The sequence below is a fragment of the Strigops habroptila genome, chromosome 5 (genome assembly GCF_004027225.2).
Source record: "Strigops habroptila isolate Jane chromosome 5, bStrHab1.2.pri, whole genome shotgun sequence".
NCBI lineage: Eukaryota > Metazoa > Chordata > Aves > Psittaciformes > Psittacidae > Strigops > Strigops habroptila.
The window spans coordinates 23,965,319-23,984,276 of NC_044281.2; the positions used below are offsets into that span (position 1 = coordinate 23,965,319).

General features: G+C 42.3%; 1 protein-coding gene and 1 long non-coding RNA gene across 9 annotated transcripts in view; one reads left to right on the top strand and one right to left on the bottom strand.

The window, feature by feature from the left end:
• The window catches only part of RBMS1 (RNA binding motif single stranded interacting protein 1), a 146,967-nt gene that overhangs the window by 46,928 nt on the left and 81,081 nt on the right, over nt 1-18,958 (top strand). Inside the window, exon 1 of one of the 8 annotated variants that reach the window (XM_030486437.2) lies at nt 5,416-5,727. The exons of 5 other annotated variants lie outside the window; for them this stretch is intronic. In XM_030486437.2, coding sequence (XP_030342297.1) covers nt 5,665-5,727 — 63 coding nt within the window. In that variant the 5' untranslated portion in view covers nt 5,416-5,664. Of the gene's footprint in view, nt 1-5,415; nt 5,728-6,314; nt 6,339-18,958 lie in introns of those variants that run through there. 2 more of the 8 variants (XM_030486436.2, XM_030486438.2) reach the window with 2 other exon arrangements.
• Nucleotides 4,141-6,073, bottom strand: LOC115608149. Its single transcript, XR_003991447.1, has 2 exons — nt 5,989-6,073; nt 4,141-4,264 (listed from the first exon to the last, which is right to left on the bottom strand). It is a non-coding gene; the product is annotated as an uncharacterized LOC115608149 (long non-coding RNA).

Genomic DNA, 18,958 nt, shown 5'->3' on the forward strand with positions numbered 1-18,958 from the left:
ATTCAGATCTTTTAGAGTCATTTTAGTTAATTCCACAAATCAAAATTGGATTTTGTCCTGTGTTTTAATTACTGATTATGAACACCCTCCTTAAATTCCTGTTACATAGTAATCCTTTACAGTAATTCTATTTCATATTTGGGCTTCTCAGAATATACAGAGTATATTTAGGAAGGGGGTGTGTGTTTGGCAGTGGAAATACTTCTGTAAGAGAGTATCTTGTCGGGTTTTTCAAAGAATAAATAATGCATTCCATAATATAAAATTCTGGCATGGCATTAACAAGAGATTGTGTTGCTCTCTATGTTCATATTCTTAACACCAGTCATCAGTGAAGGAATGGCAACAATTACTTACAATTGTGCAATTTATAAAGCATCTTTCCAAGAACATTTAAGGAAGCATGGAAGAAATGAACTGCAAGCTAAAATGAATAGGAGGAGTCAAAACATACCATGGGAGGCACAAACCCAGTGGCCACAGCAGAGGCATTCTGTGTGTGCTGAAAGGAGCAGATCACTGCTCTTTGTCACAGAGATCTGTTGGATTTAAGGGAAAAAAAAATCCACAATAGAGGTGATGGGAAAATCAGAGACAGGTTGGAGGATTCCCAGAGAGAATGAGCTGATGGGTTTGACTCAAAAGAAATCTGTTTTAGTGACTGTGCATAGGTATTTTATAATGAATGATAAAATGGCATTTATTTTTTGTATTCTAATCTAGAATATAAGTAATTTGGTATCTTGGTACCAATATTTGAAAAGATGCTGCTGGAACAGATTATTTTTCTTCCCCTTTTGGGGAAGATCATCATGGACATTCCTTCTTATCGCTGAATATGTTCTTGTAATTATTTTGAAGATGGCATTCTTAAACAACAGCTTCTCCTTGTGTGTGTAATACCTCACTCTTAGTAGATCATATACTTCTGCAGAAGTCATTGTTTCTTAATAATATTCTTTTTCTAAAAAAAAAAAAAGAAATTACAGAAGTTTTTATACAGAAAGTGTTCTGCATGTTCATGGCATTACTGTGTCCCATTTCTACCTTTCCTTCTCATCCTCACTTAACAAGATACAGATTTTTTATTTTTTTTATTTCATTACCTGTGTACTGGGAATATTTAAATAATAATAAAACCAGTTAATTATGAGATTATTTATCTCTAAAGGAGCTTCCCATGTAATGAAGTTTACTTGATTCCTTTGGCTGTAATAAATACTTCTCTTGCTTTCAGTTCTGAATAGATGTACTTAAGCCTAAAATGAAAAATCTGCTTCTGTACAATACTTAGCTTCCCATACCTCATTATTACCACGTTGCAGGAAATGCTTAATATCTCTCAAAGGTAAGCCCTGCATACTGTTTCCTTGGCTTGCATAGGGTATTTCAAAGTATTTTTGCATTCTTGTGGCTCAGCCTGCTCTGGTTTGTATCTTTCCACATATGACTGGGTGTGATGGGAGGATGGATCCTTAGGGAACTGAGCATAGTGGTGGAAAGTGCTTACGTCTTTTAGGTCCCATCGAGGCACGGAAATGAAGTGCCCACAATCGCTCCTCCACTAGCGGGTCTTCAGGAGGCCCTGAAATGTCCAGGAGAGCAGGGTTGTTGAGGAAATTCAGGAGGTCCAGTCTGGACTCAGGGTTTTACAGTGGACTGAAAGCTTCCCTTTTAAAGCAGATCCTGAGACCATCTGTCCTACAGAGGCACTGAATGCCCTGAGGGGAAATAGCTACTTTGGTTGAATTTTGAGATAAATAAGGGAAGCCATGGATTTGATTTAGAACAGAAATGGTGAAGTAGCAGCCTAAAAGGGTAGAACTGTTTTTAAAATAATGGCTTAGTTTTGCCAATCTACTGCTTGTTAAGATTGATAAACATTACTGGAAAGATTCTTGAGGGCTTCTGGTTGTCTCCAGGTTTTCAAGAGAAATCTTTCTTTCTGTATTTGTGCAGTCTCTCTGCAAACCTAGATTTCTGAACTGTACTCAAAAAACTCCAAACAAAACAGAACATGTAATTACAGCATTGTAGCTCCAAAATGCACCAGATCTGCTCAGCAAGTTTTCCTTGTTCTGAATAAGCAACTCTGGGTATTTTAAAGCTCTGAATATAATTTATACAGACACTTAGATTTTCTTGGACCCTATGGTTACATTTTCCCTCAGGATCAAAATGAATTGCTCATTTATAACTGTAAGCAGCAAGATACTTGGCTATCTGCAAGTCTGTTCGCACGTGTTGTACATAGTTAATAATAAAGTTACTGAAAAGATGATTTAAATTATCACATCCGTATACATTTTATAGATTAGGTGTCTCAGGTTTGGAATTGCTACATGAGAAAGACTGAGATTGATCTTTGCAAACAAGGCATGCTTCTTGCATCCCAGAAAATATGTAGAGTAACTGTTATTGGTATCTCGAACTGATGTATCACTGTACATGTACTGAAAAGTCCAGGGAATTATCTCAAGCCTTATCAACTTAATCTGAAATACAGGGTTTTACACAGAAATCATTTTGTCTCTGTTCCGGAGTAAGAAGAAAGCAGCTTTTTCATATGAGCATAGGTTCATGTTGGAAGGGACCTCAGGGAATCTCTAGTCCAACCTCTAGCCCAAAGCGGCATCAGCAAAGAGATCAGGTCAGGTTGCTTAGGGCTGTATGCAGTCTTGAAAATGTTTGAGGATGCAGACTGCACAGCTTCTCTGGGCAATGGCTGGCTGTCCTTATGTCCAGTCAGAAACTCTCATTTCAGTTTAGGTCTGCTGTCCCTGTCCCTCCAGCCATACGCTGTTAGGAGTCTGGCTCTGTATTATCTATAACTTTGTCATAGCTGTTGGAAGGCAGCTATTTCCCCATTTGAGATAAAAATGGAGACAGATTACTCAAGCCTTTTTAAAAGAACAGAAAATATTGGTAAGTAGGTTAACACTTAGAATAAGACATCAAGGTTTTCTTCCCAGAAAATTCTGTAATGTGTTTTTCCTTAACAACAGTAAATAAGCAGCTACCATTTGATTGTGGTCTAGTAGATGTTTACAGGTTTATATTTGTTGCTGTGTATTTTCCTAATATGTTAGGAGAGAGAGTAATGGTAACTGAGGGAAATGTGTCACATACTGAATCCAAGAGAGGGAAATCCGTGTCCGAATCATGGGAAGCTGTGGGACATGTGGCAGCAGAGAGGGTGAAACAGCAGCGTTTCAGATACTGCTTTGGAATATTCTTGAGTGCCTTCCCTGGTATGACAGTGACTGAGAATAGGTCCAATCGAGCATATAGTGTTTACATCCCTCCAGCCTCTTCCCTGGGGGATGGGGCAGGAAGAGGAGAGGGAAGGAAGAGAGGGATGATTGATGGGTTTTGAAAAGCTTTTCCCCGCGAGGGGAAGGTGTGGTCGCTCTATGCATCTCTAGCTAACAAAGCCCTCCTGTAGGTGTAGCAGACCTAAGCTTTGTCACCCCTTTGGTGACTGGAACGCTGCGCAGAAAAAGATTGTTGCTAATTTCCGCTTGGGAATGCAGATTTGAGCAGAAGTAGCCTGTCACCGTTACAGTTTATACTGCTTTAAGACAGTGTTTCAGCACTGAATCCGATTGTGTCGTCTGTGACCATGGGGCTGTAATAAGTAAGACCAGAGCACAGATCACCTACTGTATGTAGTACATCTTGGGAAGGCATGAGCACACAGCTACATTTCTGTCAAATTAAGCCACAGGTATGTGAACATATTAAGCCACTATAATCTGATACTGCTGCCAAAACAAGCAGTCATATCCACCCTCTCACCCCTGCCTATTTTTGCTCCCATGCTACCTCCTCCATTACGCCGGCACAAGCAGTAGCACAGGCACACAAAGGAAATGATCTGGAAGAAAACTAACCTGATCAGAGAGAGAAAATAATAAAAAATGCTTCACCCACAATCAGCTACGGAACAGTTGCTTTTTTTTCTGATGTTGTAAAGCAAGCACAAGGCTATACCTTAACTAGGCTAGGGAATGTGAATTTATCCTAGCTGTAAGCCTCTGTGCTAACTTTATGCCAGCAGTGGGAATAAAAATGATCCGTGATTCAGCACGAAGTTAGCGTAGTACAGATCTGGCATAAAGTCGACTGGTACAAACTTACTCCATCAAACATTTTTCAGTGGCAGTGATCACCATGTGGCTGCAGTGCTTTTCATCCAGTACTAGCAGCATTTAAACTTCTGTTATCAAGTGAAGGCCAAACTGAACGACATCCATTTTAGGACCTGAAAGAGGAAAAAGGAAAAAAAAAAAAGGAAAGTTATGCAGAATGTAGTTCTGCCAATTGATGGTGCTTTCTTACTGTCAGTTCTACTCAGATGGGCTCTGACCTGTGGTGGCAATATATTAGGATGCCAAAATACTTGGTGATTATTTCTAGGGAACTAAGTGAGGATTATGGCTTTCGTAGATGCCAGTGTTGTGAGATGGCACTGTGTTACTCGGACTTTCAGTAATGAACTACCTGGCAATTTTTTGTTTCTCCCCAGCTGTTTCCCATTGTGTTTGCGTGCGTGAAATTAGGGCTGCCATATTAGCAGAAAGAGGAAGAGAAACCAAAAGGTGCCTGATGATGCATGTCCATACCACAAGGTCTTCTGCAGTGTCACCAATCAGAAACTCAGAGGCTTGACAGAGCTGTAACTCTGGACTTTGTAAAAACTAGATTACCAGCATCACTAGGTAATGTAAATATAGTAATATAAACAATGCAGAGCAGTAGTGAGTGAACCTCCTTTTCTCCCTGTGCCCCAGTCTCGTTGCCTCTGAACCACAACATTTCCTAGGCCCAAATTTTGCGAGGAAAATTAGATTTCCCCTGGCTTCCCATAGAGTGCCTCGAGGCACTGAAGAGGGCTTTGACCGGGCGTTCCTGTCCCTCTCCCCATCTCCCATCAAGACAAACTGGAGAGTGGAGCCCTGCGCTATGTGCTGCGCTCGGAGCAGTCCGCCTGCGCTTTGCGGACTCTGAAGGGGGTGTTACACTGCAGCCGGACACTTGCGAGGTGCCCGAACCCTCCCCGGGGGCCGGCACCACGCCGGGCGCACCCCGCGGGGCTATGCGCGGCACGCGCATTCCGCCGCGGGGCCGTCGTCCCCCCCCCGCCCAACCCCCGATTAGGCGCAACCATTGCGCGCTGCAGGGGTGCCCGCCCCGCTCCGCGCCTCCCCTGGCGCCGCGCCGGGCTCCGCACCGCCTCGCGCACCACGGGGGCGGGGGGCGGGCGCTGTGCCCGGTCCGCGCTTCCCCGCTGCGGCTCGGCAGGCGTTCGTTCCGTCCCTCCCTCTCTCTTTCCTTCCCTCCCTGTTTCTGGGCGGTGGTTGCGGCCGGCGGGAGGTGGGGTCGGCTGGGCTGGGCTGGGCTGGGCTGGGCCGGGCTGGGCCGGGCCGGGGAAGCCGGCGGCGGTCAATGAGAGCCCGTTGATGGCAGCCGGGGCGGCCGCGGCGGGATAGGGTCGGAGCGGAGTGGGGCGGGACGGGGCGGGGGGCCGGAGGGCGGCGGAGAGGCGCAGCCGGCGGAGAAGGCACGGAGGCGGGGAGCGCCCTGCAGCCCCGCCGCGCCGCAGTCCGGCGGCCGCCAAAGTTGCTCCCCATCCCGAGGGGGAGCCGGGGATCAGGCGGGGCGATGATCTTCCCTAGCAGCAACAGCAGCGCGGCGGGCAGCAGCCGGACCCCGTTTCGGAAGCAGGTAAGAGACAGGGGAGAAGAGGGGGTTGTGGCTCCCCCACCGTAGCTTATATCCCTCGCCCCCGGGAGGTGCTGGGGGAGGAGTGGGGAGAGGGCTGGCCACTTGCCTTGAGTTGCAGCCTGTGTGCTGCTGGAGAGCCGGCGTGTACAAAAAGAAACTATTTTTCCTTCGCCTCTCCCCCCGCACCCTCCCCCCCCCGCCCCAAAAAGCTGCGCCGTGACCTTGCCGAGTGCCCGGGCGGCCTCTGCCGGGTGACCTTACCGGGCGGCGCGGTGCGGTGCGGCCACCGAGGCCCGGGCGGCTGCCGGCCCTGCCGAGCTTGGCAACAAGTTAAAAAGGATCCGATGTTGCAGCACGGGCCGCGAAGCGAAACTTGGGGCTGGATGTTTTTTGCTCGGCGTGAGATGAGCGGCAGGACCGCGGCGCACGCTTTCTTTCTAGCAACCCTCCACAAATCCGCGGCCGCGCCTCGGACTTACCCCTTTCCCTCCCTAACTCTCCCCCTTTTCCCCCCGAAGTGCACAAGGGAAATCCTGTGTGACATTTTATGGGTAGACAGATCGCTCCGATAAGCTCGGAGCACTCGCATCTGTGAAGCTGTGCTGAAAGAGGTATTTCTTTGTTTGTTTGTTTGTTTAGTCGCTGGAAATAAACTAGTTGAAATAGCTGGGGCACAGCCTTGCCGGGCCGTTGTCTCCTCGGCTGTGCTTTTTACTTTTTCCGCCCCTCGAAACGTTGGCATTAAGGTTACATTATTTACTATAAAGCGTGTTGTTATTGGGTCTTCGACTAAAAAAAAATATACTGTGACTTTTTAAGCTCCTCGGGAAGCGGGCTCTGTGTTTGTGTGCCAGAGGCTAAATGGAGTAGAGGTCACTGACAAGCTCCTGGCTCGACAAAGTGGGCCAAAAATCCTGTGGCAGGCTTCTTCCCAGGTGAGGAAGAATCCTCGCATCTGCTGCTCTTCCTAGCTGGAAGAAGGAATTGGACGGGTTTGGTTCACAGTGCTGGAGGAGCTTTGTCCAGTTTTGCTCGGGGTCAGAATTCATGAAGGGCAGAAGTGGCAGATGGGCTGCCAAACTGTGAAGGGTTTCATAGAAATAATGGGAAAATTTGAAATGTTAAAAACCTCTCGGTGCATTGCTGGGCCGGTGTGTGATCTGCGGGGCCGACCTGCGCCACGCTGCGAGTGATACTCGTTTTCTTGAAGCTTAAACAAAAAAATTGCCATTTCCTTTCTCGCCCCCCCCGTATTTTACAGCAGTATCTTCCCGATAGGAATCGCTGGTGCGTTATCTCCGCAGCACCCTGCAGATGCTGCCCGGCAGCGCGCAGAGTTATCTCTGCATCTTGTCTTCGCCGTGTTCAAGTCCGTGCGTAATAAAACACGCTCATTGTGTGCGCGGGCTCGGGTTTAATAACTGCCCCCGGTCCGCCCACGGTGATGATCTTGTCTGGGGCTCCTGCATACTTTGTAAATGAAGCCAGTGTAGGAGATGCTGTTTTCTCACCCTACCTGAAGGGACCATGAATTAAGGAAGGCCCCGTGGGGCTGCTGTGCCCGCGGGTGGGCTGGGGAGGGGCGGGGGGGCAGCGGTTGTGCCTGCGGGAGGCAGGCAAGGAGTTCCTTCGCCGGCTGGTCTGGAGCAGGCTGATAAGATGCTCTCCTTTTCACAGTGCACTTCTTAGATTCAAAGAGCTAAAAGGGCCGACTGAATCAGAAAAACAAACAGACCCTTTTTTCACCAGTAGGCAGAGAAAGAAATGAAAGCGGGGGTATTATGTGGGCTTAAGACCCTGGGTACCAAAGGTTCCTTTTGTTAGTGTGTAGCTATTCTTCACTCAAACACTTCCTACATAAGGAGCCAGGGCCTGCCCTTTCTCCATTTAAGTCCATGGAAAACTCCTATTAACTTCATTCATGTAGACTTAGGTCGTTTAAAGATTGACTTTCTGATCTCCCTTTCACTCGGGCTTCACCTGCAGGGGTGTGCTGGTGTCAAACAGTGCTGAAGAGTGTTAGGAGCCTAATTTTTCAGCTCTTGATAATTAAGAATAGTCCAGATTAAATCTCTCCATGCTCTGTGTAACCCATATTCAGACAATTTAATTATAATTGTGCTTTAGTCCGAGACACTAGGTACTGTTAGTGTAGGAAAAGTTGTCTACCATCATCTCTAAAAGGAGAAACTAGATTTCCAGTGCTAACAGCATGTAGTATATGAAGCTGGGAAAAAAAAACCCAAACCCACCCCCTTAAAAATTAAAATCATTTGAGTAGCTTGTGTGTGTCTATTATTATTGTAACATATATGGTATCAGAGTAGTATAAGAGCATTTCAGTTTTAGTATTCTCGTGTTTAATTTTTAAGAGTCTAGGACAGATTCAGATGAAAAGATAAGTGATTTATTGGTAAAAGGCAAGGTAATACTCTCGACTTATTTTTAAGGCACTGTAAAGTGAAATTATACTTTAATTTTAAACATTGTCAAAATACGAGTTAGCTGCAGTAGGTCCAGAGCTTTACCCATACTTTCTTTTTGTTTTCCCAAAGAATTAAGTTTTTTAAAAACAAATCTGTGCTTATAGTATTAGGCTTGTTACCTGCTTTATCTTATTTCAGTGTGTAACTCAGGCATGTAGGAGCCAGTCAACATCCTCGGTTTCAGGTCAGATTCGATTGGGTGGTGCCTAATCTTTCTTTTAGAGTACTTGTAAGAACACTGAAATACGGTCTCTGAAGTTGTATTATCAAAATAATTTACTGTGTGATGGGCAGAGTGGCATATTAAAAATACTCCTACCAGGCTAAAAAGTCAGATTTTGCTTAAATGAGTGGCAGCTCATCTGAGAATTGGCTTGAAATGCAGATTCAGGTCTAGTTAAAGAAAGCTGTACAGTATCCGCAGTAATAACCTATCGCAACACTTGTGGCCATGCATCCTATCTGAAAAAGATGGTGTAAGCTAATATTCTTACTAACAAGGTTACTTTAGGTATGCAAAGAATGCAGATGTGTGCATCTGTAATGCAAAGGAAACAAAATGACATACAATATCCTGCTTAATACAAGCTTTCTTAGCTCTCGGTTTGTGTGTGCTGAGAACATGATGATTCTCGGTCCCTCCTCCCACTTTTGGTATTCTCATGCAAATCGGGAGGCGCTCCTCTGAAGTAAATATTTCTACACTCTGTAAAATTATCGTAAATGGAAAATTAGGCTTTCTCCTGCCATCTGCTCCTTGAATCTACAGAGCTAGTGCAGCTATTTGATTAGGGATTTTAAATGGCTGTGTGCAGGGATGTTTCTCTGCTCTCGGGTTTCTTGAGAGGAAGCCAGAAGCAGCTCTGGAGGCTGGGGATGGAGGCGAGCATGGGGTCCCACCTACCTCAGCCTGGGTGCTCAGGAAGCCCAGTGTTCCTGTGCCTTTTAACAGCTCTACCCAGTAACAGTGGTTCTTGTTAAGTTTTGATGAGTGTGACGTTTATCTCACCAGTGTAAGGAGATTTACATAGTTTGCTGCTTTTGAGCAGATTAACTGGGTGTAGCTGCATGTGAGGAATTTAACACTGATTTGGTGTTTGGCCTGTGTAAAAAGGCTGTACAAAGCTTTTAATTAATCTGTTAATGCAGCTCTGTTAACATTGAGTGCTATGTTGCAGGTTGGGTTTTGTTAAAAGTTGAAGATCAGGGTAGGTTTCTAATGATGGTTAAGAAAGCTTTTTGCCAATCTTAAACTAAAAATGTAGATTAGCTTTTCACTCCGTCTATAGGTTTAACATATCAAGAAGCTACACCTGTAATCCTACTTTATTATTTTCCAGTTGGTGCTGTGTGTGGTGTCTGTATGCGCGTGAGAAGGAACGTCGTTAAACTTGCAAGACCTGGGCATGGTCATAACTCAAACCGTGCAGCTCCACAGAGCAGTCTGCGACCAGACTGATATGACATTATACCACTTCTATGTATAGATGGTGCTGCGGCAGGAGGCTTAGGAGCCTAAGATTGAACATATAGGTATCTTTGGTTACCTAAATAAATGGGCTTAGTTTATTTTTGTTACTTTCTTTCCGAACTATAAGAATGATGTCATTTTGTATCATCGGCTTGCGCTGACAGAGTATGTTTCCCTTTACACTGTATACTAAGTTAAAAGGTCTTCCTGGGTTTAACAAAACTCATCTCTTACGTGAAGTACTATTTTAATTTTTTTAAGTGCATCTATCAGATTGTGATGTTCTGCTTTATTCTCAAGGGAGCAAAACTGCTCAGTCAGTGTGTTTCTATACTTGTAACACAAAGGTGAATGAAAGAAATAAAAGGAAGCATCTTATCTTGTCAGGCATGATGTTACAGATTATGAAAAGTGATAGGATTGTCTTATCTGTGTTTAGCAATGTGAACTTTTTGTTTAGTATTTCTAACAGGGTGAGCAATATATTTTTATCTCTTTGGAAGTGTTATTGTTTAAAGTATGTATCTTTGCCATGAAGCTTCACATGGAAGGGAGAATAGAAGTCTGTGTCTTGAACATCTGCTGTTTTGTTTTGGGTTCATCTTTTTTTCCTGAAACCTCCAACTGTTAAAAAAAAAAAAATAAATTGCTTGAGTTAGCACATTTCAGAAGGGTTAGATCCTTTAAACTAGGATTATTGGCAGGGAGGGGAGAGGAAGGAAGGAAGGGAGGGGAAAATCTTTTCCTGAGAGCTTGAGATGGCTCCTAAAACATCTGCACAGTGCTGCAACCAAGTAAATAAAAATAATGTTTGTTTGACATGATAGCTGTTTTAGTCTATCCTCCCCCCCACCCCCCTTTCTAAAGTCTTCATTAAAATTGATCTTTGCTTATTGCATGAGATTGTGTATAACAAAGGAAGTCAGTGGAGAATAGAAACTTTTTTTACTTGGCTTTCCCTCATGGCTCTGTTTCCAACTCCTTATGAATGTTTTTCTCTGTTTCCAGCTTCTTATCAATGTTTTTCTCTGTTTCTACCTCAGATTATTTTTAAAATAGCTTACTTAGGGGACACTGTGAAGACTTGTGAAGCTGTAGTCCTAATGAAAAGCTGCATGGAGGTGTTTCGATCTTGAATGAGGTGTGTTGGTCAGAAGTTTTCTAGAAAGCCAACAGAACCTCTGCTCTCAGAAACCTTGTTGAAGTAATTGTTAGTTATTTTGCATACGTTTCAGAGTTGCAGTGTACTGGGGTAATTATAACAGCCCTGCAGAAGCCACTATATTTGCAGCTTCCTGATGCAACAGGAAGGGGAAGGGATAAGTTACAAATAGAGGAGAATGGGGGGGGGGAGCCATGGGTTAGATAAGCATGAGCCTTCTAACTTAGGAAACATACGCACAACAGGAAAATCATGTGCTTTAGGGGCTGGTTACTGTGATTAACATAGGGTTAGCCCTGTTTTACTCAAGAGACTGCAGTTAAAGCAGTGTAGCTGCAGCTGTGTATTTACACACGAAGTAGTTTTAAATGGCAGTTGAAGGGGTAGAATGCTGGTGAGGGATCACTTTAGACAGATTCAGGATGAACTAGGTTCATGACAGTTTGAGTTAGTTTATTTGTAGTAGCTTAAACTTAGTAACATTTATTACAGTTTATGTAGATTGATTTTTAACAATAACTTTATACCAGTTTTAATGCCTAACCCTGTGCGCTTAAGATGCACTGCCTTAAAAATATCTAGCAAATGTTTTGAAATGTTGTAAGCTCTTCAAAACAGAAATATAGTTACAACACTTCAAAAATGTCTTTTTCTGAATTTATGGTGTAGTATGAAGATAGATCATCTCTATGGTATGTTGCAAAATAAAAGCTAATAATTACAGATATGTATAAATATGAGTATAAAACATAATAATACCTTTTTGTTCATTTCTTCTCATAAAAGCAGTGTTGTTCACTTAACCATAATAGTTTAAGAAATCACTGGTGTGTGTCTTATTCGTTTAAAGTATTCTGCTTTAGAAAAATGGTGTGTCAAATGGTGTGTCAAATAAAGTAGGTGTTTTGATTTTACTTACTTGGTTGGTAGAACTGTAGAACTTTGAGGTTGCAGTGGAAACAAATAACACATTGTTCTGGGGAGCCTCATTTGGGCTTCATTTTCCTTGGTTGAAGAACAGCAGAAACATTAGGGCAAGGTGAGCATCAGGCTTAGTCTAACCTGACATTTACCTGTTTGTGAAATGAAATTAATTGCTGCTTTAGAGCAATTAAATATATATAACTTCTAATTTCATCATTGATTCTGTTTCTTATTGGCAGTGGCACTTTCACATCGTGTTCTAACCTTTTTTTCTGTTTCTCCATTTAGACAAGAAGGGGATTTCTTTCTTTCCTTACCTTCCGTTGTTTTCTGTTCTTTTATATCTGAATCTCCTACACCATATGGTGCTTTGCTTCAAGAGAGTGGAAACATGACTCCTTAGGTTAACTACAGCTCATATATTCTGTCATCTGGGTACTACAGCATAACAACGTTAGAATTCAGTACTTTAGGATATCCGAGGTATGTGTGTTTGTCACTTCCATTTTTAGTGTGCTTGGGGAGTGAAAACTAGGATTCAGGTGTGAGTTTGGGTGAGTGTTACAGGGAGCTTTTCTCAGGATTGTTAGTCACTGCAGGGCACTTCTTTCATGCCTGAGGTGTTAGCAGCTCCCACGAAGGCTGCTGCAGCTCAGTGGAGGAGTATCCAGTTACCTTTGACAATCTGAAGCAACGTTTGTAGATGTTTGAATTCTCTGAGGTGATTTAGAATCCTGGTTTAGGGTATGTCTGACTCAGAGGAACATTATCGGGTTGTGCTTGTACCTGACAATCTGCAACAGTTGGAAATCACTCATAACACCAAGCAGTCAAGGGCAGAATCAAATCCAGATCCTTGTTTACAAATCCACAAACAAAAGTAGAAATCTTTTAAAACTGAGGAATGAGGGGAGAGGGGAGAATCAAAACCCACCCAAACAAAAAACCAAAAAAAAAAAAAAATAGTGGTACAGAAGCTGAAAGTTTCCTTTAATTTGTGTGTAGCCCTGTGGCAGATGACCTCCAGTCTTCCCAGGGAGACTGGTTATTGTGCAACCATGTTGCCTCAGGTTTTTTTCAGAGAAGAGTCTCTGATTGAAGGCTCTGTATTTCGTTTTATACTTAACCCATTTGGAGGGTAAGGGGTAGAGGTTTCCTTTTGTATATTTGAAGTCACTGATGCCTTTTTCACTCAGCCTTCTTTCACCAGATCATAGTTTGTTTTTTCCTGTTTTGGATGTAGTAATGTCTCTTGGGCATCACCAGGTGCGATGCTGCCTGCCCAGGCTTTGGAGTGCTCTTCAGTTAAGCACTAAAGAGGTGGTTGGTGAGTTGCAAAGAGGTTTGCATGCTGTGACGGATGAATTTCAAGTCTTGTGGTGGTTTTTCTTTCTCTTCTACCCATATGTGTAATTTGTTAATAATGCTTTAAAGAGTTGTGCAACAGATTTTTCTCTGAGCTGTTGTTGGAATGGGGAAGACCCTGTTATTCTAACCTGCTGTAGGTGACTGACTGTATAGCCTGTGTGCCCATCTTGCTGGATGGCAATGGTGACCCATTTTGAGCCATTTGTATTGCTACTTCCATGTGTTTGTTTTTCTGGTTTAGCATAGCTGTTCGCTTGGCTAAGGTTTTAAATAACCTATTATGACATGTTGCCCCGTAAGCAAAAGCAAACGAGAGGCACAAAGAGCCGTCCCGTAACTAAGGTATAATACAAAACCACTACTGCTACCACCAGTGATAATAATGATTAGTGAAATAACAAGGGGAGAGGATACAATTGCTCACCCGCCGACCGATACCCAGCCCAACCCGAGCAGTGATCTGGGCCTTCCAGGTAACTCCCCCTGGTTTATATACTCTGCACTACTCCTTAAAGTCTGTAGTGCAGAAGTAATATACAGTACAAACTGGCGTTAAGTTGGCCAGCTGCGGTGTGGGAGAGGAGGGATGGAGCGTGTGTGCCATGCATCTGTGAACACATCGCATGACCAGGATCATGCCTCCTGCAAGCCCAGGGAGGCAGCACCCGTGCCAGATAAACCTAGGCTTTGTGAGAGCTGGGCACACAGTTCCACAGATTTCTGTCCAGTATGAAAGCAAGCACCAGCAGGATGAGATCCTTTGAAGCGTTTAGTGGTCTGTCTTCTAGATGAGTTCAAGTAGAGTTCTGAAAATGTGGGTCTGAATTTTGAGACTCTTGCATATACCAGTGCATATTTACATATCCAGCGGTGCCACTGCCTGTGGTGAGACTACTGACATGAATAGGTGCTTATTGAGACAAGAGAACCAGAAGACTTGAACTTCCCCAATGACAAACCTGAGATGATTACTTGGTATGTCCTAGGGCTGGAATTAGACTGACATTCAGCAGAATCAAATGGTATTTAAATTGCTTTAATATTTCATCTAATCTACTTGGCTTAAGATCCTCATTATGACAGTACTTGTGCTTATTTAAAAATACTTTGCATAATTTGGGAAAAAACATTAGAGTTAGTAGCTAAGCAGTTGTATTTAATACCTAACCTTTGTAACATGGGCAGTTTTGGGCTTTTCTTCAGCATTCCAGGAGATGTAGCTCTGGATGCTGCTTAATGAGAAATGCTTACCAAAATTGGATTTCTAAAAAAGCATCTCTGCAGTGTTTAACAAAAAGATAAATAAATGTTCCTTTATTGTCTCAGAGCAACAGTGCTTCCACTGCACACATATACATGTAAATATTCCAGAATTAGAGACAGCTTTTGAAAGGAGAAAACCAGAAGTATTCTGCAGTACTGAGGAGCTATAGGATATGTTTGAAAGCTGGAGTAATTTTTATGACAAATAATACCACGATGTGATTCACCGTGTAGAATTTCAGTTGGTTAAAGGTGCTAGTGAAATTTAGGGCAGACCATGGCACCAGCAGAAGAATGCAGTGGCTTTTTGGTTGTCTGAAATGTCCTAGGAGCTGCCTCCATTTGCAGTTACAATATTCCATGATCCTATGGATGTTAATGCAAGATGGAAATGATTGAGGAAGTCATCAATTGTTCCAGCATTATGTTGATATTATAATTGCTATAGTGACAAAATCAGGTTAACTTTTGAACTAGATCTTGTCAGATTGCCAACAAACATACTGTTCTTAGATCTGTCAGGTGTGGAGTGTCGTGGTCTCGGGGAAGTCACTAAGGGCTGAAGACTGACTTAGTCATTAGGAAAGGCGCTTAGGCTTTTGATGTAACCACTCTTCACATATTCCAGTGACTTGCTAGGAATTCCCTTCTCTGAAGCTCCTGACCATTTTGTGCTTTCTGTTTTAATGTTTCACTTGCAACTTTGTTGTTTTAATATTGTTAATATATGGGTTTGTATTCCAATATATATGATGGTAGAATGAAACATCTAGTCTGGCTGTGTGTTTTATCCTTCTGTCAAAGGACCATTTTTTTTTGGTGTGACACTTCTCTGGTGACCCTCTTTCAAAATTACTGAATCCTCAGAGCTGGTTTCCATCTCCACCTTCTTCCTCCCCTGAAATAAGTGCTGTGTTGAGTCATTGTCTCGAGTGATAATAAAGGTCCCTGGTCAGCCACACCTATGAAGTTCATTTAAGGACAGTGTAGGAATTAAGAGGGTGACATGAAGTTCAAATTGTGCTGTCAACAATATTTTGGATAATTTTAGGTAAATTGTTTAGGTTTAGCTCTTCAAAAGGTATTTGTTAATAGTTTCCTATATCCCATAGATTCTTGTACAGGAATGTACTAACATCTGGAAGTGGGTCAGATATTACAGCATTAGGACTAAATATCTTAAATATATATACACACATGCACACATAGATATATGGGTGTATATGTTTAAGTCTGTCCTCTAAAGCTCAGGATAAAGCAGATTATTCAGAATGATAAAACTTAATGTTCAAATTCTGACTGTCATTTAATGTGTGAGTAGTTTCTTTACAGTCTGTGAGAATGTTCATGTGAATACTATTACTGATATTTCCAGATTAATAACAGTGGCAGAGTTTGTTTTGGCAAGAAGCTGGACTGGTAAAACTATCTAGAACTCTAGTTTTATAAAGGAATAGATTTTGGTTTTCTGTTAGCAATAGTTGTCTTTATTTCTAAGCAGAAGTTTAGTGTGCAGAAAGGCAGGCTTCAACCATGAAAATATTACTCAGAATAGGAGTAACTGTGAAGTTCCATGGCCTAGCTAGGTTTTGCAGAATTTTTATCTAAGATGGTTTTAGTGGTTTCATGGCCTTATCTTTCCTACTAAATTACCTCCTCTTTATTTTTTTTTTTCACCTGTCCTCTGGGAAGTCCTTATTCCAATATTTTTTGCCTTATTTCAAATCCAATTAACTTGCATAAATTCAAATATTTAGTTTATTCTTTTAGGAAATGCAATGTAGTGTTTCAAGTTCAATTTACTATGATTGTTGTAGCAAACTAATGGTGACTTGCAATATTAGTGTTAAATATTCAGTGGTTGCAGATTGATAAGCTGCAAGGGTAGGATTGCAGCTAAGAAAAGTGGAGCTGAATGTTCTTATTAAAAAATATAACTCCTTGAAAATGGCCGCAGTGTAGGACAAATCTGAAAGCAGTTGCTAGGGACTGCAGTTGTGCAGTAAGTAGAGGCAAGTGGTTAATCTATGTCAAAATGCTAGCTGCTAGCTGGGCAGATTCTCTTTTACTGCAGTGTTTTAAAGTTAATTATCAATTCCAAGTGTACTTATCATAAGTATTTTCCTTTATCTATAACTTCCTGATGTGTTCAGAGGTGTGATTCCTCAGTTGAATTCTTGTACCAGGGACAAGAACATGACTAATAAAACTGTGGATGAGTTGGGCTCTGTGCCCAGCTGAACTGGTTTATTCCTGACTAGTGTTTGACATGGTGTTCTTCATCTCTAGGCATAAATAGGATTAGACATGGTTCAAGTGGAATGTCCTGTCCCCCTCCAGAGATGAAGGCTCTCTCACGCAGGTGCTGCAGTTGTATGTGCCAGCTGTGCACACACGTGGCCTGCTGGCTGCATGGGCTTTGGAATTCATTGGTGACTGCTGTAAGCACAGCTGGTATCACTTCTGCGATTTTAGCTATAACCGTTTATATGTCTGAGTCTGTGATCTGTGCTGCCAGGACCAGTTCATCTTGGCAGTTGAATTACTCGTATATTTAAAATGTTGTATTAGTGGTATATCTGGAAGCTTTCCGAGGTGTTACCTAGTTCTTGTATTTTTTCATTTCAGAATTAACAGTGACCTGTAGCGTCTATGAAAATGATTCATTGTGCAGTCAGACACTCACCCCAGCAGCTATTTGGAGCGTTGCTTTCTTTAACTTTTAATATGCACCAAGGAATGGCATCCTGCATTTGCTGAGCATACTGTTGCTAAACATCTGTAACTTAACTTTAGAACTATGTTTCTGGATGAAGAAGGAATCATTAATTATTATGCACTGTGATTTTTAATTTTGGAATAAGTTATTGCTTTTATTGTGCTGCTTGAGTTTGACATCTGAATGATATTCTTCACCACTTAAGCCCACTTCTACCTCAGAATTAAAAATCTCTTGCAGTTAAAAGCTAGGTGCATGAGAGAAAACTGTAGTTTGCCAAAAAAAAAAAAAAAAGTTTATCTCTTGGTTCAAACCAAATAGTGAAGTTTCAAATCAGAATGCAAAATGCGAGGGGAAATTGATGAGTACTGTGGAAGTGAGTTAGAATAGCTCTTCTGGTTGCATTATTCAAATATAAATTACAGATTTCAAGAAGAACAAGGAATGATAAATAAGACATAAGCACACGTGTTTTCTTGGATGTGCGTGCACAAGGATTTTGGGAAGGCTGTCATTTGTAAAGAGAAAATAGAATGTTTTCAGCAGTCAGAAAGTATTGGATCTAATAAGTGATAAGCATCTACCAAAACACGATCCTTTAAAGAATGAGAAAAGACTGACTGACTGGGTTTGTTTCAGATGAGAAAAATCTGACCCTAAGGCCAGAGCAGCATTGCTGCATGTGGCATGTACCCAGGATTTCACCAAAGTTTAGCAGGCAGGTTTGTGCATGCTGCTTGTTGCCTTACTCGTAAGGCTTAGTTACAGATATAGGTACCATATGTATTTGCTGCAGTAGTCTTAGGTTGTGTATGAAAAACCAAAGTTGTTCTAATTCCTGATTGATTGACAGCCTAATGCTGTTTTGTTACCACTTTAAGGAGTCAGCACCGATGGTAAAGAGAAGCATTTTAAACCATCAGTCATGTCTCTACCTTGTTCCTGTCCCTTCTGCCTTCTTTCACACTTGTGGCTCCGGGGCAATCCAGATGACAGAGCTGATTGAGCTGAGACACATAGCGCAGCAATTGCCTCCATTGCACTTTGGTCTTCTCAGCCAAATCGGGGGAAGGGTTGGCTTGAAAGCTGAGCTGCCAACAGGGCCAGCAAAGTCATCTTTGTTCTTTACCAAAGCCAGTTTATCAGACCAGCAGATCTAACCACCAGTGTTAGAGCTTTTTGACTTCCTTATACCACACTTTTCCTTTTCCCTATCTGCACGTCCTAGGTCTCTCAAAGTGCAGTTTCTACTTCACAACTTTATCATGAATTGGCTTTCCATGTTAAAACACCCTGTCAGTAACAGTTGAAAGATTTCAGCTTTGAGTGCTGTTCTTACTTGACCCGATGCCATGTTCAGATCATCAAAGGTCAGCACAGGCAGATAATCCCTAACATGCAACTGATCATCTACTGGGGAGCTCCAGCAGAAGTTACCTACCCTTGGAAATCTTGCCGTGGTTCTTATGTATGAATCTTCAGTTTTAATCTTGCCTACCTTTACAACTTCAAGAATTTCATCCTACTGAAGGAATACTGGTTTCCTTATTTATAAAGAGAATCAAACTACTATTTGTAAAAGCAGGCTCATGTGCTGGATTTTGCTATGCTGATCTTAGCAAACTCCTTGCCATGTTTCATCAAGTCCCCGGATTTGATGGAACAGTTGTGTTCACAGTGTTGCAGTGAATTTAAGGCAATTCACCATATAGAAGGACTACGCCTCATCTGTACACTCTCGATCACTTGCATTTAGGAAAATATTTACATTTTAAATAACTTCACATAAAGAGGATTTGATTTACTAATTGGTTAAGTTCCCTCACTACTACTTTTAA